Source organism: Mugil cephalus, chromosome 5 (assembly GCF_022458985.1).
Source record: "Mugil cephalus isolate CIBA_MC_2020 chromosome 5, CIBA_Mcephalus_1.1, whole genome shotgun sequence".
In the NCBI taxonomy this organism is placed as follows: domain Eukaryota; kingdom Metazoa; phylum Chordata; class Actinopteri; order Mugiliformes; family Mugilidae; genus Mugil; species Mugil cephalus.
In genome coordinates, this window is record NC_061774.1 from 24,271,764 (window position 1) to 24,298,173 (window position 26,410).

The 26,410-nt window shown below is 42.0% G+C and overlaps 1 protein-coding gene across 18 annotated transcripts in view; it reads right to left on the reverse strand.

The window, feature by feature from the left end:
* The window catches only part of LOC125007843 (LIM and calponin homology domains-containing protein 1-like), a 103,374-nt gene that overhangs the window by 36,392 nt on the left and 40,572 nt on the right, over window positions 1-26,410 (reverse strand). For 12 of the 18 annotated variants that reach the window (XM_047584700.1, XM_047584698.1, XM_047584697.1 and 9 more), the window contains exons 2-5: window positions 24,268-24,338; window positions 18,360-18,429; window positions 10,522-10,628; window positions 3,592-3,622 (exon numbers count right to left, since the gene is read on the reverse strand). In XM_047584700.1, coding sequence (XP_047440656.1) covers window positions 3,592-3,622; window positions 10,522-10,628; window positions 18,360-18,429; window positions 24,268-24,338 — 279 coding nt within the window. The other 6 variants (XM_047584699.1, XM_047584689.1, XM_047584693.1 and 3 more) reach the window with 6 other exon arrangements.

Consider the following 26,410-nt stretch of genomic DNA (forward strand, 5'->3'; position numbering starts at 1 on the left):
GTCATTAAAAATAAACTTCAAATTTCCGTAAAACACTTCATACTTGTCTAAAGCAAAAGCCTCCCAGGTCCCTGCAATCTGAAGACACCCTGTCCATCACACTGTCAACCCCTGATAAGCAAAGCAGGCCGACTTCTCACTGCTTATAAATAATATTGGTTGCATTAAAGGGAGGTGAAAGCAAACAAGGCAACCATTCCCCCTCCATTCCTTTCATATTTCTCCCTGTGGTTCAAGCAGGTTTCCTGGTCATTACGGTCCAGACACTTCCAAACAAGTTATGCTTTAAGAAAAAAAAAAAAGCGTCCTGCACAAACACGACAAGACCGAGCCATTGTTTCCCACCCCGATGCCCGTCACAGGCACTTCTCCTGCTAACATATAGCAACCTTTCAGCGGCCGCGGTGATTTACACTCGCCTGTTAGCTCGCCTAGCCCGCGAGTGCATAAATTAGCGGGTTAATCTCGACTCTGTCAAACACAGGCACACTGTTGAACGAGCAGCTGAAGGAGTCGGCTTTTGTGTTTCTGCGCCGGTGTTTGTAACTTAAGGCCCTGACGTAAGCCGAGCGGGGCCGGGGGAACCGGAGCCGGCTGCATTCAGAGCTACAAAGTTCCTTTGTAGTCAGCTAAACGGCTAAACGCAGAATGCACAGACTCACGGCGGAGATCACACGGAGCTGCACCTTTAGCACCGCTGGCAAAGTGCTCCCAGCTATATTTACTGTGTCCATGTCAACCGGCTCGCCGCAGGGATTGCTTTGATAAGAAAGCTCAGCGTGGCTTAATGTGTTTATTTCAGTCATACTGTCAGTGTAAACAACTTCAGCCCTTCAAACGCACCAGGAGGGAAGGAGCCAACCTGCTGGGGAGGAGAAGCATAAATCAACCTTCTCTTTTTATTCCTTATAAATTGTCGGCCTTAATCACCTGCAACCATGGACACAAATTAAATCAATCACAGGCTTCAGTTTCAGGCAGAATGCACTAATGTTTTTATGTTGCACTCACCAAAACATTAGGTACAGTAGTGGAAATGAGATGTAATATAACAGTCCGGCACTAAATGCCCCTTTAATGACAGTCATAAGGTTCGGTTTATGTTGAAACAGCTTGAGAAAGGTGGTAATTTCAACTGGATGATCATTTTGGAGGATGGAGTTTGTGCTGCTGTTAAGCCATTTAAAACTGGCCTGTCAAATAAATAATAACACAATACAGTTTAAGCAACACAATTACAAACTGCAGCTGAAAACACAGTTGAAATAAAAGTGCTGTCAGTTATTTCAAACAAATACAAATAATACCATCATTTTTTTTATTAGAATGCATTTGTTTGCACTGGTGTGCCCAATAAAAAGGCACGGGAGTGTATATCCAGGCATTTAAAGGCGAGGTGCAACAGCCTCCCTGCGTCTGCCGCGGTTAAGCTTCATTATCTGCACCCTGTAGCAGCCTCAGCAGCACAGCGTGGTGCTTCAGTGTCACTGGTGTAATTAACGCAGCCGACTCTCGCTGAAGTGGGTCAGCACCGAATCCCTCGCTCGCTCCCGCACATCCGTATCGATCCCTGCTACACGGCCACAGCGGGAAAAACGTCCAATCGCACGAGCGCGATTCACACATGCAGCACTAACTCAAGGAACGGACAACTGACGCGCGGGGCCCCGCGATTCAAGAGAAAACATTTGTTTAGGAACACGTCAGTGCGATTTTGACTGACGGGGAAGCGACGTGTGGTGCTGCTCGCTCCGTCTCATCAGTTTCAGCAGCTGTCTGAACGTGACACATGTGGAAAGACCTGTCAAAGAGGTTCCACTGTAACGCAACAATCATCCCTTTGTTTCATGTGCAAACACGCTTAAGCCATGCGCACAAAGCGAGCGCGAATAAACCCAAAAATGCACCAGTGATGTCGAGACTTACACACAAGCCCGTTCATGCACGCACAAAACCCGCAGATCTATAGGCGCACGTACAGATGCGTTCAAAAAAAATATGTAAACTCATCCCTCGCTGCTCCAGTTTCACCTGCTAAACAATCATTTCAGGAATATTCCACCCATCCTTTCCAGTCCAAACTGTTTGCTAAACAGCTTTATCACTACATCAGCAGATTCCTCCTCCTCCTCGATGCAGGTCCTTCACCTCTCAGTATCTGATGTGCTGTAGAGAGCAGCAATCAAATCCTCAGTCCTCAGTCCTACAGAGACATGTCGCGGTATGGGCCGTCCAGGGCTCCCAGACTGGCTGGGAATTCGCCAGCCACTTGCCACTGCTGCAGACGCCGGCTAACGCGGCCGAGAGTCCCTGTGTTTAGTCAGCTAAATGCAGCCCGGACCGGCTCTGCAGCTCGACACATTGACTTGAACGGTGCACACCAGCATCGCGGAGAGAGGGAAGGAGGCAGGGGAGGGAGAGGGAGGGAGAGGGAGAGTAGAAACGCGTTGACTGCAGAGTGGGAAGGGCTTGCATTAACCGAGTCTTAAAGCAGCATTATTAAAAAGGGAGAGGGAGAGATGTAGCGTATTTCAGCACAAACAAACAACGCTGATGCTGTAAACAGGGTTCTTGCACCATTTCAAAAGGAAAATTTAATGCTTTTTAAGACTCTTTTAAGACCTCAACAAATATAATTTAAGACGCAAAAATGTCATAACAATTACAATTACTTTGGAGTGCTCAATTTATTGCCTCCTACAGTGGTACTTAAAACTGACTCTGAACTTGAGATATTTGGTCGTGCAGCAAACATTGCAGGGATTAGCGTGGCCCCGCTACGGCTAGCTGCTTAGCCCCATGTTAAAAAGCCCAACTTTACAGCACTGTTAAACATGTTTACAGCCTGGTTCAAAACACGGTTTCAGTCTTAAAGGTTTATTTCACAACTGACTGATTCATTTATTTTTTACTAAGGTTTAAAATTGTGCATAATTAAGAGCGTTCCCGCTTTGAGTGACCGGTGGTAGCCTGAGCTAACAGGTAGCTAACAGGTAGCAGAAGGTTGGGTGGGCGGGTCTCAACGTCAGACACAATCCCCCCCCCCCCATGTCCATATTTGGCGACCACGGGCTCCGCCCACGTCAGGCTTCATTTTCAAGGTTCAGAATCCAAAGGGTGACGTCACGATAGATGGATTTCTAGCTTAATTATGAGGATGAGATTCAAAGGTTGTGGGTCTAAGTTGTAACATCTTACCTCTAATTTATGTTGTACAGTGTTTCTTATTTTTGTACGGTTTTAGTTTTATGTTTAAGTGTTTTTTTTTTCCTTGTACCACTAAGCAAAGTGTCAAATTCCTTGTATGTGCACACATACATGTCCAATATAGCTGATTCTGATGTAATGCCTTACAATTCAAAGACAGTAAAATTACAACTAATTACTTTGAAATTACAGTAATAAGTAATGCATTACTAAGTATCTTTGTACAACACGACTGTACGAGGGTGGAAAAAGCAGCCGGAGTCAAACACGGTGACGACAACAGCACAAACAGAAACACTGAGCCATAATAACAGTTTCCATCCAAACGTACATTTAGCACACGAGCTAATTATCCCACTGTAATCCGGCAGCGTGACTACTTACATTCTTCAGCTTTCGACTGCAGTCGCTTCCCCTGGAGATGAAAAGAGAAAGAGAGAGAGAGAGGCGCAGTGAGACTTCTGGTGGTATTCATTGAAATGTCTTACATAAAGATAACAGCAGACAACTTTAAGAATCTCCCACATGTCCATGAAAAACAGCAGCGCAAAACAAAACTTACTGAGAATGAGGAGGAGTGAGCGGCGACTGCAGGCCACGCAGGCACCGCTAGCTGACTATATACCTCATTCTCTGTATCCAGTTTTTTTTTTTTTGGTGATATTCTCTATTTAATCGCTCCAGCAGCTGAATGACTGCAGCATGACTTCAGCTGTACAACATTAAAACTCTATAACAGAATATATGCGTTCTCTTCCTCTGGATTACAGAGCACCTCTCTACTGTAAATGTGCCATGTTGAACCGGCGAATCCCATTTTCAGCCTAAAGGGAGAAGACACAGATGTCACAGCGGCGGCCAAACTGCTTGACTGCCAGCTGATCTCTGGGAGGTGGAGTGCAGAAACACCACAGCAGCGGCCACTTAGCGCCACAGATGTTGCCAAAATGAAAAGATGTGGATCTTGCGGATTACCGCGCGAAGCTATAAATGGGAAGTGGAATGAAGCGATTGTAAAACTGCCCTCAAAACACACTCGCGAAGTGGAAATACATATTTCTAGGCTGAGGGGAGAGGACGGAGAGACGAGAAAAACACAGACACGTACACAAAGAAGTCCAACAACGTGTAAGACCTGGATGTGAGTCTTTACTCCAAAAAAAAAATAAAAAAATCAAACATTCGTCTTCCCTTAAGCTCTGTGGGATCTGTGCGGCATGAAGACAGGTCACACATTTATCAAAATAAAGACCAGTCCCTAATGTGAAAAAGCAAAACACAAAAGCTCGCAATCTTAAAAGTGTTCTTGGACAGATGAACTGTTGAAGACAAAAAAGACGATTAATCAGTGGGACGTCAATGGAGGAGAAAGAAGTTTCTCTTAGTGGTGCTGAGACGCCGCTGGTTGCAGAATTCTCTAAAAAACTCTAAAACCTGCCACATTAGTAAGATCATCGCAAATAACAAACCAAGTTTTAGATGTGGGAAATACATAACATTATGACCACCTTCCTAATAATGTGTAGGTCTCCCTTGTGTATCCAAAAAGGGGGGAGGGGCCTCTGTGGATCATCCCACTCATACCTGATCAGTTTGGGATCTTGCGGCCTAAACCAATTTTGTGTGTGTCAGAGAGCATCCTGCTTCGGATGGCTGCTTCCATCAAGGAGTGTCATTATTATGGGGTGGGGGTGTCTGGTCTGGTCTGGTCTGGTCTGGTCTGGTCTAGGTGGGGGCTACATGTCTAAGTTACATCCACATGAATGAATGTCAGGTCCAAACGTTTCCCAGCAGAACACTGAATTGTCACAAGGTGGTTTAAATGTTATTTACTTCTCCCGTCGGTGGTCATAATGTTGTGCCGGATCAGTGTAAGTTGCACGTACACACAGAAACTTTTATGGGAAAATGGAAATATCCTACAGAGAAAAACAACATATGATTAAGGGATAAACACTAATTAAGATGGAATTATCCATCCCTAGGGATGCATGTAAACAAACATGTAGAAGTTTCTTTCTGAGGATCAGTTGTTTGATGTCTTCATCCACCCAACGCGTGTTGGGTTTTGGGAAATGTGTGCAATGAATGTACGACCTATGGTTACACACAGAAGCGTAAACAATGGGACATTTTTTGAGGGGCGGGGCTTAACTGGATGCCAAGAGTGGACGAGGGAAACACATATTTTATAGAATATACTAATACACTCACTCTCTGTGACACTCACTGTGTGTGTTATTTTCAGTGGGACACTGGATGGACGATTTGACCAAAGTAGGACACAGATGGGACGAAGTCTGGTCTGTCTTTATCAACTGAAGCTTCTCCAACAAAGATATTACAAAAAGTTAGTGGAAACACTGTTGAGGGTAACGTTGCAAATGCTTGGACACGTCTGAAACATGCAAGTAATGTTGCATTAGCTCGCGATTAGCATTAGCATTAATGTGTAACAAGAATCCCCTAAATAACTTAATTTAGCCAAACCCATAACGTTACCCAGGCTGAAACTGATGATGCATTACATATTAATCTTATCTGATAAGAAGTGTCCACGTTGTTGATTGTCTACGACCGGCAGTGGCTCATAAAACTCAACCAAAAAATACAGCGAGACGACATTTCCGTGGGTGAAAGTGACAGCGTTCGCCTCGAGCTTCCCTCTGTGTCACAGTGACGCAGGCCATGAAGGGGTTTCAAGTAAACACACAAACAAATCAAGGACACAAAGCAGAATTTATGTCTGTACCAATCTTTCTGTAATTACGCCACTGAAGTGCTAGTCCGAGCACCGAGTAGCTCATGTTGGAGTCGAAGTTAATACTTTTACTAGAATCATTGCGACACAGAAAAGAGAGAGGACGTCTGAGTGGATGCTGGGAGATTTTATGTGTTGTGTCCAATGAAATGCCTTGTGGAACAATCACAGCTGTTGCATTTCTGGGGGGGAGGGGGGGGTGCATGGTAAAGGCTATGCCATAGAACTGAGACGCTAACATATATCTTTACACGTCAACGTGGTCAGAGCAAACCCACATCAATATCTACAAAACGTCTGAGCTTCAGCCCTGGTTTTATTTCTGAACTCACACTACACATTATGGAGCTGTTTATTACCAGCTTCCAAAGCCTGAGGGTCACAGAGAACAGACTCACTCAACACGCAAGCGACACCCAAATTGCACGGGTTTTCCGTGACAGCGGAGACCTGAGGAACAAAGGAGCGTGAGAGGAGGAGAAGAAGAGCTGAAGGTGAAAGTAGCTGGAGGGGATGATCTCCCCTCTGCAGGCTCCTACCATTCCTCGTCATCTTCATCATCCTCCTCCTCTTTCTGTCAGCTGACTAAATAAACACCAAGACGGACTGCGTTCCTCCACAAACAATGGATTCCACCGGGTATTAGATCATATTTAGGGGCAAAGTTAGAGCACAAATCTGTCCCATCCTGCTATTATTTTTCTTTCCATTTGCCTTTATCGGTTTCAGCGTCCATTACTTCATTGAAGACAGCAGAATGTAAACACAGCTTGACTGACTACCTGGCAAACTGTCACCTGTCTTCCGATCGATCTGTTTCCATCAGCACGCGAGGAGACGGGGCATATTTCAAGCCTGAGCTCATAGTGCAGCAGAACCTGCCCGTCTTTACCCCCCCCCCCCCCGTCTGAGGCGATTTCCTCAGACGGACGAGTAAACACCTGTCCAAAGACCGTTTCCTGCCACGAGCACGAGGTGCGAAGAAAATAGCTTCCTGTACGACGGCGGCGGCTTACATAACCACTTTGGATGTGGCACGAGGCCACTTCAATGTTTCCTTTCAGGTCGTGTTAACTCTATAGATCGTCCTTGTGCTTCTGATATTCTCCTAAGCATAATCCTATTTTTTATTTTAAACATGAACAATACAAACAAGAAAGTTTAGTTTGATCCCATACACCAATTAGCAATAACATTATGACCATTATGACAGGAGAAGTAAATGACATTGAGCATTTTGTGATAATTCAGTTCTTCTAGGAAACTTTTGGACCTGGCATTCATTCATGCTGGATGTTACTTGGATATGTAGCACCCACCAGCCAACCCCAGCAGGATGCAGCCTAAACACACACACACACAAACACTTTAAGAACAACTCCAGCACCAAATTCCAAATTCCAGGCCTCCAAATTCACTCGATCTCAAACTGGTCAAGTATTTGTGGGATGATCCACAAACAATCCCTCCCCTCAACCCATAGAACCCAAAGGCCCCCACTAACAACACCCTGTTTCCAGACACCACAGGAGAGAAGGCCCATGTCCATTCTCTGATGAGTCACAACTGTTTTGGAGGCACAAGGGAGACCTAGACAATATTAGGAAGGTGGTCATAATGTTATGGCTGACCTTTTAAGCCATTTGAGACTTACATTTTGCACTTTAAATTGCTAATATGTTGCTATGCCTTGGAGATGGTATTAGCTGCAAACTGAATTTGTGTTTGTGTGAAGTATGAGTAGAAAATATTTGTTTGTTATTTTTGGCGAAGCACTAAACGCACTCGTGTTATAACCTTGTGTTTCTGCAATTGGCCGACTGCAACTATATAAACAGAACTATAAAATAAATGATTGTAATTATAAGCATGAGTCTGCAGCGTAAATGCTATCAGCTGTGTTTTAAAGTGACAAATTGTACTTATGAAGTCCCTCCCTCCTGCTCCTCGTGTGTCCACCTGCCTACAAGGACTCATCACTCCACAATCCTCCACCCGTACCCTCAGATCTGGAGGCAGCAGCCTCCTCCTCCTCCTCCTCCTCCTCCTCCTCCTCAGAGTTACAAACACTGAGCTCTCCACCGTGGGACAGACACTTCTGCTCGGCTGCATCTCATCTTTGGAACAGTCTCCTCATCCTGCTGAGGGCTGCACGGAGCCTGGATTCTTTTAAAGCCGGAATAAAAATCTTCTATATTTTTATATATATTTTCATATAATGCTTTTATGCTTTTACCTTATTATTATTATAATAAGCAATCTGAAAAAATGCATGCTTGCTCATGTCAAATCGGACTCGACAAAACAGTTATTACCATTAATATTGACTTTTACTGAAAACGACCCCAGTGTCCCCGTTTAAACCGCAACCGTGTAAACTCACTCAAAACAAAGGCTGTGTAAACATCAGTGTACACGTGAATACACACACAGATCCACTTCAGCGCCTTCAAACATTTCCTTGTCCTGACAGAACCAGTCAAGCAGCTGCTCCTGAGACTGAAGGCTAAGATCAGCACCGTCCACCTCCATCCGCCCCGTCTCCAGCAGCACCACCTTCCTAAAACCGCCGCCGCCGCGTGAATGAAACATCAGCTGCGCCGCGCATCAAGTCAAGCGCGTTTGGAAACACCCACACAAACACATACTGTATATCTAAAGAAATAATTACATGCACTTGGCTTTGTTACCAAGCAACAAAGCAGGAGTCACGGTTCAGCGAGTGATGCAAAACGCTTGTGTTGCACTTGGACAGAGACCAGTTGTGTCTAACAAATATGCCATTGTTCCTGTACTGACACAGCCTCATACAAACTTCTATTGACTCCCGTCGAGTTGTTTGTGTTGCAGAGAAGTGGTTGATTGTCTGATGCGGAGAATGACAGGCTGGATGACTGACAGCGCGAGAGACAGAGAGAGAGACGCACAAAGAAAATAGGGACAAATCACCTACTAACACGGAACTGTTCAACTTCAGCGCTGAATACATCCAGTTAATAAAACACAGGCGACAGGAAAACGTCCTGTAATACTAAAAAAAAAAAAAACAGAATAGCTCCAAACAACGGATGAAAACCATGTGATGTGATTAGCAGCTACAGAGCAGATCCTACTGTGTGATGAAAATGAGATAAGACAGTTAAATCCACCATTTACACAGTTACCTTAACAAACCACAAATCAGGCCTTTTTTTCTGTTGTGTATTTGTGCCTTTGTGCTCATACGAGTCCTCCAGGAAGCAAACACCCTCCGCTTGCATTATACTCTATGTGCATTGTATAATTGTACATTTAGTGGCTTTGATAAATGGCTACAACTGGTCGACACCAGTGATTCTCAACTGGGGACCCCTAGTGGTCGGTGGTGTAATTGCAAAGGGTCCGTGAAAATAAAATAAAGATCATGTGACATTTATAGAAATGGGATTATTTACTACATGTGACTAAGACCTTTATCTATCTTAAACTACAGAGGGGAACAGTTTTTTTTTCTTTATTACATCTGTATCACAAGAGTAATTTAAAGTTACTGCATGACTTAACACAGACTATGAGGCCCCTACTGTTTCAGTGTTTCATCCGTTTCTCAATAATGCTCTTATTGTGAAACATCTGCAGGAAGGTGTTAACTTGCATGTTCGGGTCAGCACTTGAAATTACATTAAGCAGCTCATTTTCAAAAATATGCAGGTTCCAGGACCCCAAGAAAGAACCGCTGGTCTACACTACAGCAATGCTCAAGTAGGTAATATGTGTCAAAGTATTATCCAGCAGAACATTTCTCAATGACTCTGCCAGCTTCTTAAAATGCATGCTGGTGCCCTTTATTCCATAATTGATAATAATTCATCAGGAGAAGCCGCCTTCTTCCATTGCAGGATGGTTCATTTTTGATGCTCCTTCAGCTGTGGACAGAGGTCACCATGGACACTATGACTCGTCTTCGGTTTTGCATTTCCCTTCAAAATAAACTGTGTTGCACTGGGTTCTGAAACTTTCTGCTGGATCAGACCAATCGGGCCTTTGCTCACATGCATCAATGAGCCAGACCAGGGATAACGAACAAGAGCGGCAGTTTTGCAGATAGAAATCCCTCCGCTTGTCCACTTTAAGCTTCTAACATAAACTTTAAGGACAAAATGTTCACGAATATATAGTCAGTATTTAACACTTCAACACTTTCAGTCCAACACTCCACACCAAGATTAGACTCCATTTTACCAAATCCCCTTTTACCTCGTTTCACTCTTTTAAAAAGGAAGAATGAAACGTAGTGGAAAGAATTTCCTTTGTAACAAAAGCAAACGCTGCCCTAGAGCATTATAGTCCAAGTCACCTCAGTCAGTGGAATATGTTTCTTGTGCTCTTGTATTTTTGTCCTGACTTGCAGAACAAATCATCGCAAAAGCACCAACGTTGGTTTTGATTTCTGCAGAGCACGGGAACAGGTAAGAGGAGGACGGGGCAGGAATTTACGACATCTCACTCGCAACTTATCCTATAGTCATTCTACGCAGAGAACACAAAAACCGAAAGGAGCTTTGGACTCTTACTTGGCTGTGGGGCGTGTTGATGTGTCCTGCAGGTCTCCAGGGTCAAAAAGCTGGGAGCCCTTCAGTCCCAGCTCCTCACAGCCACGCAGAAACACACTGAGGTTGTCCTGTGCAGACAAAACACACACACACGCAAATTCATCAGGATCAATACTGTTGTTGGAAGAAGGCAAAGAAAGGTTAGATAAACTGCAGAAGGTCTAAACTCACTCACACTGATGATAATTCGCTTTATAACTGCAGAAAATAAAATGAAACCACTGGTTTTGTCGACTGCATCTATTCTCATCGGACTAATAACTTCCCCTACTTCGTTCTCATAAACCTCGCCCTAACCACAGAGTTGGAACCAAGTCTTAATCTCCCATCATTCACAATTCAAATAGGCCCTTCAAGCATAAGCACAACATAAAATATACACACATAAATAACATGAAACCCTCTTTCATTTCTCTGCCCTCTGACACACACAGGTAATCAAACACCTGGTGACCGGAGAGGTTTCACAACATTACTTCCCCCCGTCTGAATAGTGTTATTTTTCCTGTTTCCCGCACACAAAACAAAAAACAAGTGGACTCTGCATGAGATGGAAATCAGGATACCTGCTCGACAGAAACGTGACACCCTCGGATTTTTGCGTCTCTTGGATTTCCCCAACGTTTCGCTCCAGACCTTTCGCTTCCCCCGCGCAGCCCTTCTCCTTATTTACCTCTCCTCATTCACCCGCTGTTCCTCGACGGTTACCTCTCGTCACTCTCACTCTACACCCGTCTCCCCATCATCTCGGCCTCCTCCCCCCTCGTCTCCGTCTGCTCTGTGACAAACTCTTTGTTGTCGGGCGCAACCTGAGCCACGTTCCCCTCTCCTGTTCCCAGGTTCTCTCTCCTGCTTACTCTTTGTTTCTCTCTCTGTGTGTTTCAGAGGGCCACAAACTAAGCCCTTCCCTCTCCTCCTCTCTCAGGGTGTCACCGTTTCCTCTCCACCCTGATTGTGTGTGCCATGCGAGGGAGATAGAGAGAAGGACAATGTTCTTAAAGCTCAACAATACGCAGTTTTGTTTCGTTTTTTATTTTGGCTCAGACGACCAAAATAGGAGCCTTCACTCGTACGCGCACACGTTTACGTGTAAGGCTACGAACGCATAAACTCGAGGAAACACTTGTTCTCACGATCCGTTTCCATTTCTAGCAAAACACCCCCTCCGAACCCACCCAGCAGCTTCCTGTGTTTTTGGGACGGGGCCATCTCTGCTCTCCTGGTGAGGCAACCCCACCCACACACACACACAAACACACACACACGACCATATCTCTTTGAGAAGGACCAGTAATCTCCTCTTTAGCCAGTCTGACTTCAGGGAGGACACACCTGCAGCAGGATTAACTGGGTTTCACACGCAGCTGATCAAGGTCATATTGACTTTTCCTTTTCCTTTTTTTAATTAAAAGGGGGATTTCAACTACGCCCAAGCAAAAGAAGTATTTATTAGCATTTGTCAGACGCAAGAAATGAGTCATTACTTGGAAGGAGGAGACCCCCTTTAGGTGGGGACGGCCTGCGAGAAGGACTACCGATGTTTTTTGTCCAAGTGTGCAACTAAACCGTTCCAAAGCATGACTCAAGTATCATCCTCAAACTGGATCATGTAGCGAGGTGGGAGGAATATTCATTAAGCAAACAGATGGACAAAAAGCATATGAGCAAGTGTTATTCATTTAAGAAAATTGCTACAAGTTGATTTATTTAATAACAATCGCACTAGAAACACCTGTTTGAAACTGTTTAAACCAGTGGTTCCCAACCTTGGGTCCGTGACCCCCCATAGTGGGCGCCAGAGATCAGATCAGAGGGGGTTCACCTGTTTCACCAGTCGCTGGTTTTTAACCAGTATTGTGTGTGTCTCCCTACATGAACAATATGCAGGGTTTAAGGTATCCTGGCACGGTGCCAGTTACAGAAAAAAGATTGATTCAGGGTATTATCAGGTTCTAACAGTCACCTGAGTGCGTTTACCAAATAAATGAGATTAATGCAGCTTTCTCTCTCCAAACACACATCACTTGTCAATCAGAAGTTGGGTGGGTGGCGGGTCTTGTAAAATTTGGTTGAGATCCAGCTGAAGCTGATGCTGCATTCAAGACAACTTGGGAAAAAAATGAGCTCTGAGTTGTCAAGCTCAGAAATTACTGCTTCCAAAATAAAAGCAAACAGCTGCTGCACTTTTAATTTTTTTATTTTAATGTTCAGCAAACGGTGACAATCTACCAAACCTACCTATTCCCCTCCGAGTTAACCTTTAACGAGAAAGTCTGACATTTCTGAGTAGGATTATAGAATTTCCAAGTTTTCATGAAGGCATGAATGCAAACATAGAAATAGTAAAAAAAAAAATAAAAATAAAAATAACTAATATTTAGGATGTAAAATTTGCAATTTAGAGAATATGATCTACAGATGTTTTTGTATAAAATGAAACTGAATAAAATTGTTAAACTGCTAATCAAATGATTGGGAACCACTGGTTTAAACCATGTTAAGAAAGCATAATAAATCTACACAACGTCAGAGCTGCCAGAGCTGCCAGAGCTGATATTTGAAAACAGTAGATGTTTTAACAAATCTTTTTTTTTTTTTTTTTGGATGTATGACTCATTCGATGGGTAATAATTTATTTTCTATATCATTAAAGCCCGCACAAACAAAAAGGCTGCAGTCAGAGGTGGACAATAAGAGAGAAGGCAACAATAAAGGTCTTTAAAAATAGACACAGCCTCCTCCGAAGCACTGAATCTGAATACATATTCTCCCTATGCTGGTTTTTTCTTACAGAGCGAGAGAATAAACACTCAAACGACCGACTATTAAACCATGTTCATTAAAAGCAACTTTGATAATAGTAAAGAGGATAATTCAGAGGGTGTTTGGAGAGAGAAATGAGCTTAAGTTTGTGGAGATTTGCAGGTCACTGCCACCGGAAACTGGGCGTCTACCGCAAAGAAATGAGTGACAGCTGAATGTGTTTGTAGAAGGACTCGATGGTAAGAGGTTGAAAGCTCCCATCAATTCTGGTCCCCTACGGTAAAGTTAGTTCAGTGATAACAATGTGAAGTTGTTTTTTAATTTTAATTGAGCAGACAGAAATAGAAGAATAAGGTTAAAACTTTGTCATCTACATAGCAACATTATCTTTACCTTATCTGCAACGTAAAACTCTTGCTTAGTATGCAAGAAATGCTCTTCACCTTTGTCACGTATTTTCAATAATTATCTCGTGATACTAATGAGGCATGCAAATCTGGAAATTGAAAATTCAAACAAAGCTGGAATTACGGTGGAGTCTTATGTAACAGCCTTAAGCGTCGCTTGCGTCACTAAAATACCTGATGCTGTAAACTTCCTGGCGAGGAAAACAACACCTTTTTAAAGCGAGTGAATTGCCGCTATTCATCTGGCGGCGGAGGCCTCCGTTTACACGCCGTAAAAACGTGAGCGCACCGGCCGAGCCAGAGACGACGCCACGACCGGCCCCAGCGTTCAGACGAAACACTGAGCCACACAGAGCCGGAGCTGCCAGGGCACCGAGGCAGCCGCTCTAATTACAAAACAGTCTGGACTCCTCAGAGACTCATTTTCCCATTAGCCCCCCCCCAAACAGGAAGAGGAAGGGGGAGTAGTCTGTGTTTTATTACGATAGGTCAGATAACAGCAGACCCCTTGTTTATGTGTTTCTCACCTCTGTAATCACAGCCAAGAGGAAGAAAAGGTCCCAGCAAAGCCACGACAACTTTAGACGGAGTTATGAAACTTGGAAAGTATAAAATGGTCACATTGTTGGGCCGCAAAAAACAGCCTGAAGGTGCAATTTTGAGTATTATTGTGAACGTGGCGTCTTCAGTGGATGAATCACTGCCCCTTTGGGCCAATTAGAAACGGTCGTGTCGTGTTTTTCTATTCTGTAATTGAAGTACTTTCTCCTACGGCTAATTAGACTGTTTTTTAAAAAGTAATAATGTTGCTGCTACATGCGTCAATCAAAGCTTTATTAGTGGAGTTGGGCGCTGTCACAAACAGATTAACAACCTGACAAGGGACCAAAAAATAAAGATGGAGAATATCGAGGAGAGGTTTGTATGACGGCAATTTCGGGGAAAGCTTCAGTCACGATTGTTGAAAGTGAAGCAGGAAGTGGAAACAAAAATTAACCAGACTGACAAAACAGACACAACGACGCGTTTGGATGGACAAACAAGACAGACAAGTCACATCACCGCTAATCACTTCCTGCCTGAATAAACTGCAAATCCAAGTTTATGATTTGAAGCTGGTTGTTTTGCCATCTTAAGACAATTCATTCATTCATTTTTAATATCTGCTTGTCCACTGGAGGAGGTGTCACACATGCAGCCCAGCAGAAGGTCCAGGGGATGAATTTGCAAAGTGTTTCATAATAAAATCAGCACCTGTTCTTAATTTCTCCGCTAAGATTTGTGCTGACATTGCATTTTTCTTCTTAAACAGATTTCAGGTTGTTTATAAAATGTTTTGTAAAAGGATAGTTCATTAAATGTAAAAACAACAAAAAAAACATTATTTACTTGTTCTTCTGAGTTGATGTTATTTATAGGTTATTATGTTGTTTTGATAGAACAGTCATCAGAACTGAGTTATTCAACCTCAACAAAATCAACCTCAAAAACAGACATTCTCTATTTTGAGGCTAAATATTTGAGGTTCAATTTTTTTTTTAATGCTGAGTTTTTAAAAACGAGTTCCTTTAGAAATTCATACTCAAACTCTGATGACACAGTAAAACGTCCATACTTGAGATTTCCTTGGGTTGTCTACGCCAGCTGTCACTGGTCATGTCTCCAGTCTATCACGGGACAAACACAACGAAACAAACGAGCAGCTCATTTATAATCACCAATTAAACTAACTAGCGTATCTTTGGACTGTGGGAGGAAGCCGGACTGCTGGGAAAAAGGCCGCACACAGAGAACATGCAAACTCAATCCCCTACGGTCCAAACCCAGGGATGTGTCAGTGCAAACCACAACATCACCTTCATTTATTTAAACAATAAACATACAAGGAGTGAAGAGACAGTAATTTTGTTGAGGGGTGATTTTGGTGTTAAGTCTGACAGATCAACAATGACCTTTTACAATGGATTTTCAGTGCATTTTTAGAGCAATAAATTTCAGTACGTATGTAAAGTTTAAGATAGAAAACAACATGATTCTCCTAATACTTGTTTCCATATTGAGTATTGACCCAAACGTACTACACAGTAACTTTAAGTCAGTACTTTACTTTGTGGAAGTCATTGGGATTCAGACAAAGGTTTTTACTGTGGTGCTGGAAACTGAGCCAATATTCAGAGTGACACTGACCAAGAAACTCTGCAGCCAATAAAATTTAATGTACGAACATAACAAATCAAACGTACTCCGGGAAACAAAGGTCGACTGTGTTTGGACCAAAGCCTTGCACTTGAACGCACCTTTGGAAAGACTACATGGGTAGTAAAGTGTCCAACTAGTGCCAGTGGTGCAGGATACACCAGAAAAACTAGAATTACAGATGATCACTCACTGCGTAACACTGGGAAATGGCAGGTTTGGTAAATCACAGCCTTTAGAGCAGGACTCATTATTTCACCTGTTTCACCTCTGGGCCCAATAGTCCCAGCGCAAAGTGGCCGAGGCTCATTTAAATATTTACACTTTAATTTTAATTGATCCAACATGGATCAAGTCTTGGTTTGACTTGTTATCCACTTATAGTTTAACATGATATGTTACACTGTGATCATCTAAAACAACACTGAACAGGCAAGAAATGACAATAACTCAAACTGCTACAAGAACAAATATAACGGCTCAATATTTAGATTGAACTGAAGAGAGATTCTGATAAATAAAATTCTGTGTTAATAAAGTAAACATTCAGAATAATAAACGTTTCCAATTAAACAAACTGTAAATAAAATAAAGTGCAAATGAAAATATTGCCTTGAATATGAATTTGAATTTGATAATTTATGACGGTCACTGGCTTCTTAGCAGCAGCTTCCCCGACATGTAGCTACGAGGTAGCTAGCTGCTAGCTTTCAAAGCACATTAGCGTCAGTCAGTGACACAACAGATCCTTTTTCTGTATCCGTATCTCATTTTCTTTTCTCTTGGGAAAAAAAATCCACCAGCTTTCATACTAGTTCTGGATGTTTGATTTCTAGATGCCGGATAGCATTAGCCTTTAGCCCACACTCAACACACTGGGCTCTCAGCTCTGCCTCAATACCTCCATTCACAAAGCAGAACTTAATAAAGTCGGGGTTGTACTTGCGTACAGATTTAGTCTTTGTGGAGGGGCTGGAATCTTTTTCATTTTAAAAAAGCGGGGTACACCCTGGACAGGTTTCCAGTCCATCGCAGGGATAACACAGAGAGACAGACAACCATTCACACTTATGTCCAATTTAGAATCACCAATTAACTTAACAAGCATGTCTTTAGGCGGCAGATGAAAAACTCCACACAGAAAGGCCCTGAACCCGGACTCGAACCTGGAATCTTCTCGCTGTGCTGGTGCAGCATCTTCTAAACGTAAACTATTTAGCGCAGCTCTAGATGATGCACAAAAAAGCAAGTCAAGGAGGAAAAGGAAATGGAAATACGTCTAGCGTGAGCGCTAATGCTATCCACTTTCACCACCTCTGTTTACATGCGAGTGCTGGACCTGAAAGACCGCTTCACCCAGATCAAGGTCTTAGGTCGTTATGAAAGAGCTCCAGTGTATAGAACTGTACTCTACACTGAAATGTATCAGATTTACTTGGAGTCACAGACCCTCATTGAGAAGCAAGGCACAAACATAAGAATCTTCAATTAAATCAGAGGTAATAATAAACTATTTATTAGTTTTATCAGCAGGAAAGCGTCTTTTTGGTGGTTTTAGAGCATCTAATTAATTAAGTTTGGTCAACATAATACAATGAACCACAGTACAGATGCTGTTATCCAGAATATTTCACATACAACGAAGGTGTATGCTGCTGTTGGGCTAGTTCACAACAGCACTGTCGTACTGTACAGTAAGTGAGCCGCTAAGGACTCGCTGTCACACCTGGCTGCTGATGGACACTTTGGCTTTGGGGACTGTAACCGAGACCTTTTTAACTGTAATCAAACCCTGGTCACACACCAAGCAGCGTGAAAAGTTAAGCCTGTCAAAGCTACTAAATCGGCCTGTCACACATCATTGTCGGTGTGCGGTTGCAGCTGTTGCCTCGGGCGAAGCAGATGAAAGAAAAAGTTAACTTCTATTTACAAAAAAGGTTTGGCGTTACTTTGCTAGAAGATCTTTCGTCAGCAAGGAGCAAGTATGACGGATATTAATTACTCACACCGAGAAAAAGACATACACCAGCAACGATAAGGACACATGATTCACTCATTGTGGCCATGTTGTTAAAATTTAGGCCACTGACATAAAAGCAATAATCTCAAGTTACACTGCTTGTGGCTGCTGTACAACCCCTACGCCTGCAGGGCACTACTGTCATATAATGCACAAAGTTCTGCCCTTTGTTCAAAGGAAATGAGAGCAAGTTACGGCAAGTTTAACAGCTTTTAATCAGAATATCTCAAGAGGGATAGAGAAAGGAAGGGGAGGAAGAGACACAGACATCGAGGAATGTGACGAAGGAAGAGAAAAAAGAGCAAGCGATAGCACAAGGAAAATGGTTCAAGAGGATCAAAGGTTTTGTCTTGCGAGGTTTCGGCTGTAGTGCTGCATACGCTGTGTGAAAAAGACGAGGGTGAGAGGCTTACCAGGCCAGCTATCGGTGTAGGAAGTCTGTTAATTTTCTTCACCAGGCCGGGTTTGATGCAGCTCAGCAACCTGGCAAAAGAGAGAAGAGGAATAAAAACATCACTAGTTGAATTTTAATTAAAAAAAGAAACTTCAGGAGAAACTTGACAGATGTTCTTCTCTGTAATCGCAAACTTGCTTTCGCTGCAAAATATGAAAACATTAACGCAAAACACACGACAGGATATTTTTTTAAATGATTCCATCAGACCAGGGATTGACTGCACCAGCTCTTTTGATTTAACAGGGAATTCAATTTAAACAAAACAGAGACTTCCCCTCTAAAGCTGCGGAGCCACACTCCTGTCCTGCAGGTGGCAGTGATGAACCTGCCAGCTGGTTTGTTAACAGCCACAGAAGAAGAAGAAGAACTTGCCATAGCTTAGGCCACATCTACACGTACCAAAACAATATTTTTTTCTCCAGTTTTCCTTGGCATCATTTTGAGAATTTATCCATAAAGCTCTGCCACAGAACTTAGCCAAAAAACTAAGAAGAAGAGGCAGAACATGTGCGTCAACTGTATATACTAGTGCGGTTGCCATGTTGGATGAAATTTACTCCGCCCACACTCGGATACTCCAAATATGGACATGGGGGAGATCGTGTCAGGACATTGAGACCCGTTAGCTCAGGCTACCACCCCCTTAAGGCAGGAACAACCTTAATCATCTGGAATTTCCTTCATAAAAAATAAATGAATGAGTTAGAAAAAAAAAAAAAAAAAACCCGTACAGTTGTCATGAATAGTGAAATAAACTTTTGAGACCAAAATCGTTTTTTTGTACCAGGCTGTAAACATGTATAATAATGCTGTAAAGTTGGGCTTGTTATCATGAGGGTCTATGGGGATTTTCTCCCTTTTGGAGCCTCAAGTGGCCACTTGATGAACTACAGCTTTTTGCACTCGTGCATGGGCTTCATGCACAAGTTGCCTGGAGTTTGCCGCTTGGCATCAACCCTGCACGCCGTATACAAACACACATAATAAAGATACATACAGTAACAGTATATATTGCTCTAGCCACCCAACAAGGGTCAACATCTGATGCAGCGCTGTCACAAGCCTGTAGTCCACCATTGATGTTATTGCTGTTGTGTTATGAGGAATGATGACATCATCGTGTTTGTATCAGGCATCCACAAGAAGGTAAAAAAGAAACCGCACAGGCTTTGTATTTGTCTTTTTCACCCTGGGACCTGGATTCAAAAAGGTGACGTACGATATCCTAAAGGTGAAGGACTTTGGATTCATGTGGACGACTTTACAGAAGTGTCTTTTCTACACTAGTGAGATTTGTCTACAATAGTGTGTTGGGTAACTTTCTCATTGGCTGTTTTTTAAAGTACTGACGTAATTATCCAGAGTTTAATTTCCTGAACACTTCACATTACCACACAATGTGGGCCTAACCTCAGGTCCCTGCAGGGTGTGGACATGATTCTCAGGAGGGGGGGAATTAGGGGATAAATCAATCTGTAGTCTGACTTATTGAAATCTCAATCTCAAAGGGTATGCAGGGCAAGACTCGGCACAAACGAACAAACAACGAAAGGATAAAGAATAACTTTCGACGGCCCCGTTGTGGTTTGTGAAAAGTCTCCAAGGACCTAGATCCTAAATCAGAGAGGAGAGCTGCTCCTCACACCCACTGAGGTTTGTTAACTTGTTCAGGTACTTTTTATGCAACAGTAAACCACACATGTGAAGAGTTTTGTGCGTCTTTCTGCTGTCATGCTCTCATCACACATAGATGCATATATGCATGCAAAGATTTTTTTTTTTGCGTAGTACCGTACATTCCTAAAAACTCTGCCATGAAATGAACAAGGAGCTTTAAAGTTCCCTCTCTTTCTCTAGTTTCATCTTTTGTGCGTGTTTTCATCAGAGGAAGCAGTGTAATGATTGTACGCTCTAAAAAGGAAAAACCCACCCTTGGATACCCGGTGTTAGATATCAGCAGCCCTGTGAAGTTCGCGGCATTGCGGCAGTTTATTCTGAGATGAAGAGCTGTAATTCACCTCCTCCGTGAACTCTCTTCCCCCCAGACTGCCTCCATGTGCTTCTACTTCAGTTAGAAATTTCCTGTTGTACTGTATATTTCCAGGAATAACTTTGAAAAACCCCAGGAGAAGGGTGTTCTCTGTGCTACACAGATTATGTGCAGGTGTGTAGGTGGAGAGTGTGAGTAATGGCAGCAGGGAAGACAGTATTTTTACTCCTATAAAAAAAAAAAAAAAAAAAGATTGTCTGCTTTCTGTGTTTCGATGGAATACAATTGTGCTTTGTACGTGTTTCCACTGAAAGGTGATTTGCGAATGTGCTGTAACTCTCGTAAAGTCTCGTTGTCCCATAATTCTCCCAAATTCTCGTCAAGTGAGACTTGAAATAAAATTAACTGACCCCCTGTGTCATCTCCGGGAAGGCTGGTGATGGGGAAATGCAAAAAAAAAAAAAAAAAAGGTTTCCATTGCACTTTTGTGATAAACTTTTATATCGATACATCGAAAAACAACCTCATGAGAGCGTGAAAGTGTTTTCATGATATTTGAGAGGTTTTTCGAAATGAAGGCGTTCCATTACCAATACTTTATTGCAATATTTTATATAATATTTCTAATATAATGCAATTTTGAATGTCTTAATATCAATTTTAAAAGAAAACTTCATGTTTTGCTCTCATCGTGACCGACCTCCACAACCTCAGATTTTTCTGTACAAGTGCAATAAATTGGAAAAGGATCATTTGGATTAATCTTGTTTTTTGACTCAATTTGTCCAATTAATTATCACTGTCATCTGATGTACATATATACGATGCCTATTTTAAGCTGTATTTAAAATTTCTCAGTGAACTATGTAGAATATTGCAATATCATGATATCGAAATAATGTATCGTATCTTGACTCAAATATCATGATACGTATTGTATCGTTTGCCAATACACACCCCTAACATTTAGGGGTGGGTATTGGGGTGGCTTACAAAAGCGTTTCGTGCTTTTCTAGGGAAATAGAAACACGTATGGTCCCGGAAGATTCAAACTTCAATCTACGAGGAAGTGTTGATAATAAAAAAGAGTGAGAAGGCTTTCCTGCATCGTGACACGCAGACACAATCAAAACAAACATAGTGATGTCAACACATTGTCTTGAGTTTGCACAGTGACATTTCCTCATTCCTTGAGTAGAACGGGAGGAAGAGATTGGAAAGTTGTTCACTCGCGGAATTAGCGTCATGTAAAACAATGTAAAACAAGCCACATCACACTTTCTTTCAGTTAATCTGCCCACTTCTCTGTGGTCTGGATAACATGCAAGTGCATTACTTGACTTACTGAAAGCATGTATGGTGTGTGCGTCTTTATATTTACCTTTACAATATCTGACAATGACATGTGGCAGTGTTGTCATTAGGATATTTAATCTGAAGTATTTTATTTATAGTTTGTGACTGGATTGCTACTATAATCTTAATTATTAAGTAGTTTAATTTAAATAAAGACAGTAACTTTTTAAAATATTCCAATTCCGATCAACACTTTGTCAGACATGATTTTAATTGGGACCAACAGGCCATAACATTATAACCTGCCTAATATTCTGTTGGTTTAATTCATTAATCTCTGCAATAAAAACTTAACTGATAAATATATATATATATATATTTCCCCTGCATAAATCTCTTCACCCACTACAGCACTTTACAAAACTCTCTATTATTATTATTTCCTTTTATTGCATTTTTCTCTTTTGCTATGCTTCATCTTTCTCTCTATTCATAAACATTTCTTATCTCAACAGTTTCATTAAGTATCTTCTGTCAGTTCCTAAAGTGCTGTTGTTGTATTTTTACTGCATTGTGTTAAGCGCTGAGTATCAGAACTTATTTGAATAGATGGCTCAATAAAAATAAAGTTTGATTTGATTTTATGGGACGTATTCAAATGTCAGTTCTAGTCAATTCACCAATATGTAAAAAAGGCAGTTTATCTCCAGGCTGAACGAAGCTACTGTCTCATTTCATCTTCTATAACCGCTTATCCAATGTTTTGCATTTTCTGCTCATTAAACAATTCATTATCAGAGTTGTTGGCATTTTTATGATCACTTTAGTTTGAGATTACAACTATGCAACTGTTCACACTGCTTATGTTTGTTTATATTATTCACTGTCTTAACCGTAGGAAATTCCCAAACCAGTGGGAGCACTGCTCAATTAGTTGTGATGTCTGTGTTCATAATAAAGAACCTACGGCACGTAGAAATGTCAAAGAAAGACAGTGTAAAGGTCTCATGTTAGTACTCCGATTCATTAGGCGCGGGCCGACAAAAGTGCAAGTGTCACGCAATTTAATGGGGCTTCGGTCTCTCTGATCACTGGACCACGGTGTTGTGACAAATCAGTGCGACACAAAAACGGGCTTCACTGCTAATGTTCATCTCAATTAATTTTGAGCGGCGTGCGGTTATTTTAGGTGCATGTTTTAGTCTTTGTCGTTGTCCTCTTCTATTTTCAGTACAAACCCTTTCGGTTAGTGGGCCAATTCAATATTAATTCAATCCAGAAAAAAATTCCTACGAACAGAAATGTAGCTTTGTTTACTGTTCGTTTATTTTAAGACATTTTGTAAAGCCTTATAACTTCAATGCCTCAATTAAAAAGGTAGAATCTGAACAAGAGCATAATTTTTACATATAGAAGGAAACTGACTCTTAATTTTAGTGGCTCTCAGTGCAAGTAAGTAAAATGTGTTTATAACAGCTTTTCAGGCAAAATGCTTTACAAGAAAAACGGAAAACAGAATAAAAGAACAATGAATGTGAGCAAATAACTTACATTGAGTTCTATTAGAACTGGCGCTGTCACGATATCAGATTTTCACTTCACGATTATCGTGGACAAAAAAAAGGTATGTTAACGATATTATCACAATATCTGTGAAACAAAAACTGTGAAGAACAGCAAAATCCAGGAAAATCATCTTAAACTTTATGTAATTTCCTCTCTTTGGGAGATGAATTACACTGAAAATAAAGACAGGGGGCAGATGTAAAACACACAGTTTTTTTCAGGTGGCACTGGATCAGTGGAGGCCAAAACTGAATCTGGGGGAGGGTCGTGGGCCAAAATGTTAAATTTGCAGTAGCCTACATTAAGTTAAATATTGGCATGTGCAAAATAACACTATCACGTTTTAATTCACATTTATGTTCAAAAAATAACTGAAAATCTATCCGGCTAACTCTAATTAACGCACTTGCTGCTACTTTAGCTAGGCCTATATCTTCAAATGCAAAGACATTTACTGCAATAGTAAAGTAACGTTAAGATGAGACAAAACATTCCCTCTTTAATCATACAACACACACTGCGGTGGAATCGACCCCGGTAAAAAGACGATCGTTTTACCATCGTATTTTGAATTTTCGTTTGCTTGTGCACCACCGCCGAACACGCTCCATCTACTTCCTGTCGCTCGCTGCTGGTCTTCTTCTCCTCACTGGATTTGAGCTGGCAGGAGCTCAACAGCGCCACCATACCATCAATGTATCACAACGGTGGTCAGGAGTGGAAGTGCACAGAGCGAGCGCGGCAAGCGATATATAGCGGGCAAAGCGCGGGCCAGATAAAGTGGGTCGTGGGTAAAGTTTGGCAAGGATTTACACAATATTATCATATGCGCATTTTTAACACAATATTGAAATTTAATTTATTAACACCACGATTATCGTCAATACCGGTATAGAGCGACAGTCCCAATTAGAACAATGATATTATTCTTCAGATAATGGCAAGAAAACACAAAATAATAGTTTTTTTACTTACATAAAAGACGAGACAAAAACAAATCTTAAGGACTTACTCGCACAGCAGTATCCCGTTCTCCAAACCTCCTCTGAAATCCTTGTCACCAAAACATCTTCCTGTCACAGCCTACGAAGAGAACAGAAGGAGTGACTTCAGAGGGCTTCAGATAAAAAAAAAAAACAGACTTTCAAACGATGATTTAAGCTTCTGGATCTAAAACCTAGACATGCATGTTCACATCTGGAAACCAAGAAACAAGCAGAACCACCTTTATGAACACATCTTTCACTGTAACTCCTCGCTGAACTGAACGGAGACGTGCACAAAGACTCGTTGGCCGTACATCCCTCTCTGGTCAACGGCACTAAACACTAACGAGCTTGACATAAGCTGCAATCATCCCAACCAAAGGGCTCTGGCGAGCTAATGTGTCGTGACAGGGGATTTATCGGGTAGTAGTCGCTCCACAGACCCTCACATGAGGAGAAGCTGCTGGTTTGCGTCTATTTTCAGGCGTACATATGGTAATTCATATGGACAAATGCTACATAAATATGCACACGCTCCAAAAAATGCATTAGGGTCAAGTGGCAGCAAAATTGAATCCATGTTTCATATACACAGATTGAAAAGGACATCCCATGAAAATACACCTCTTAAGTGCAAACATAAACACCAATGGTGAAATAATTACTTCCTGCTCCTGTTGCAAGACTTTTAAGACCAGGCCCACTTAAAATCCACTCACTCTCACAAACACTGGCAGCCATTTGGCCATAAAAAAGACAGGACCCCCCTGGACTGGCTGGTTTTGAAGCCAAAACAATTACAAGATTAAATTTCCTCAGAGTTTCTTTCGCATTTATTTGTACAGCTGTAGGGAGAAAAAAAAAGGGGGGTACAAAGACGTAGAGTATCTGGCCCAGCTGTGCGTCTGTCAGCTTCTTGGCTCGCATGGGGAGTCTGGACCTATTACAAAAGAAATGGACTGCTGTGTGTCGGCGAGTGGGCAGACGGTAGGCCTCATTTCTGCAAGCGGCGTCATGTTTGGTGTTCGGGATGAAGAGAAAGGAAAGTGGCACAGGTTTTCTCTGCGTGCTGGCGTGCAGCTATTTCATCCTGCCGTAGCACTTGTCAGCGGAGCGCTGTGTGTCTGGTGTTGACAGCACAAAAAAGCAACAGAGAAGCCTGAGTGCGAGGCCTGGAAGTCTGCTTTACAGTGCAAACATGTGGTTCACATGCCAGCACTATATGGTTACTGTAATGGACCTGCTCTGGAGAAAGTATCTGACAGCAGGCAGCAGGATACTTTGACACCTGTTGGAAGGTACCAGCAAATCTAGCTAATGGAGTTGATGTCGTTTTGTTAAGTTGTGCAGTAACGGAGGAAGAAAGGGGGCGGATTATGAGCCATATGGTCCATTTCTTTATTATCTTTTAACGAGAGAACACGTCACACAAACCCTTGTTTGCTTTAGAATTGATATCAAGCTTTTATTGGTCAGGTTTAAAGCCTTAATTGATCGGGCCTTTGCTGTTTGGGCCTTTGATTTACAGGACTTCCTGTTTGAGGATATCACACAGGCAAACTTCTTATCCTCCTAAGACTTATTCTTATTGATCATTGCTTATTCTTAACAGACGATCTTGTTTTTGTTTTTCTTATCTCTAGGATTATATTTTGCATCTGTATTAGCTGATGGAACTTTGTACTTTTGCTTTGAAAGGTGCTATAAAAATAAAGTTATTATTATTTCTTGCTTTGGATGAGCGAGTCTTGTTACCATCTTATGGTTGCCAGGAAACAACAGGACTCAAGAAAGTCACATAATCATGTTCCTTCACTTTTGAGTGTGAGCAGACTAAAATACCCATAAACACAGGGGTTCAGAAAGTGACTGGTTAAGAGACAGTTTAGGCTTTTGCGTCAATTTGATGTCGTAGCTATGACGACAGCCCAGACCCTAGGGCCGTTATCTGACGTCCACAGCGATGCAGACCGCACAAGCTCTGATTATTCCACTTAGTAGCAGCATGTTTCTGCTTTAGTATTTTTGGCTGTTTCACCATCTCCATAATATCCTTATTGTTATGGATCATTAAAGATGGAAAACATAGAGAAAAGGTTAACTGAGGAGCCTCGGAGATACAAACGTTTCTTTGACTCATCTTTTGAGATCTGAAAGATCAATACAAAC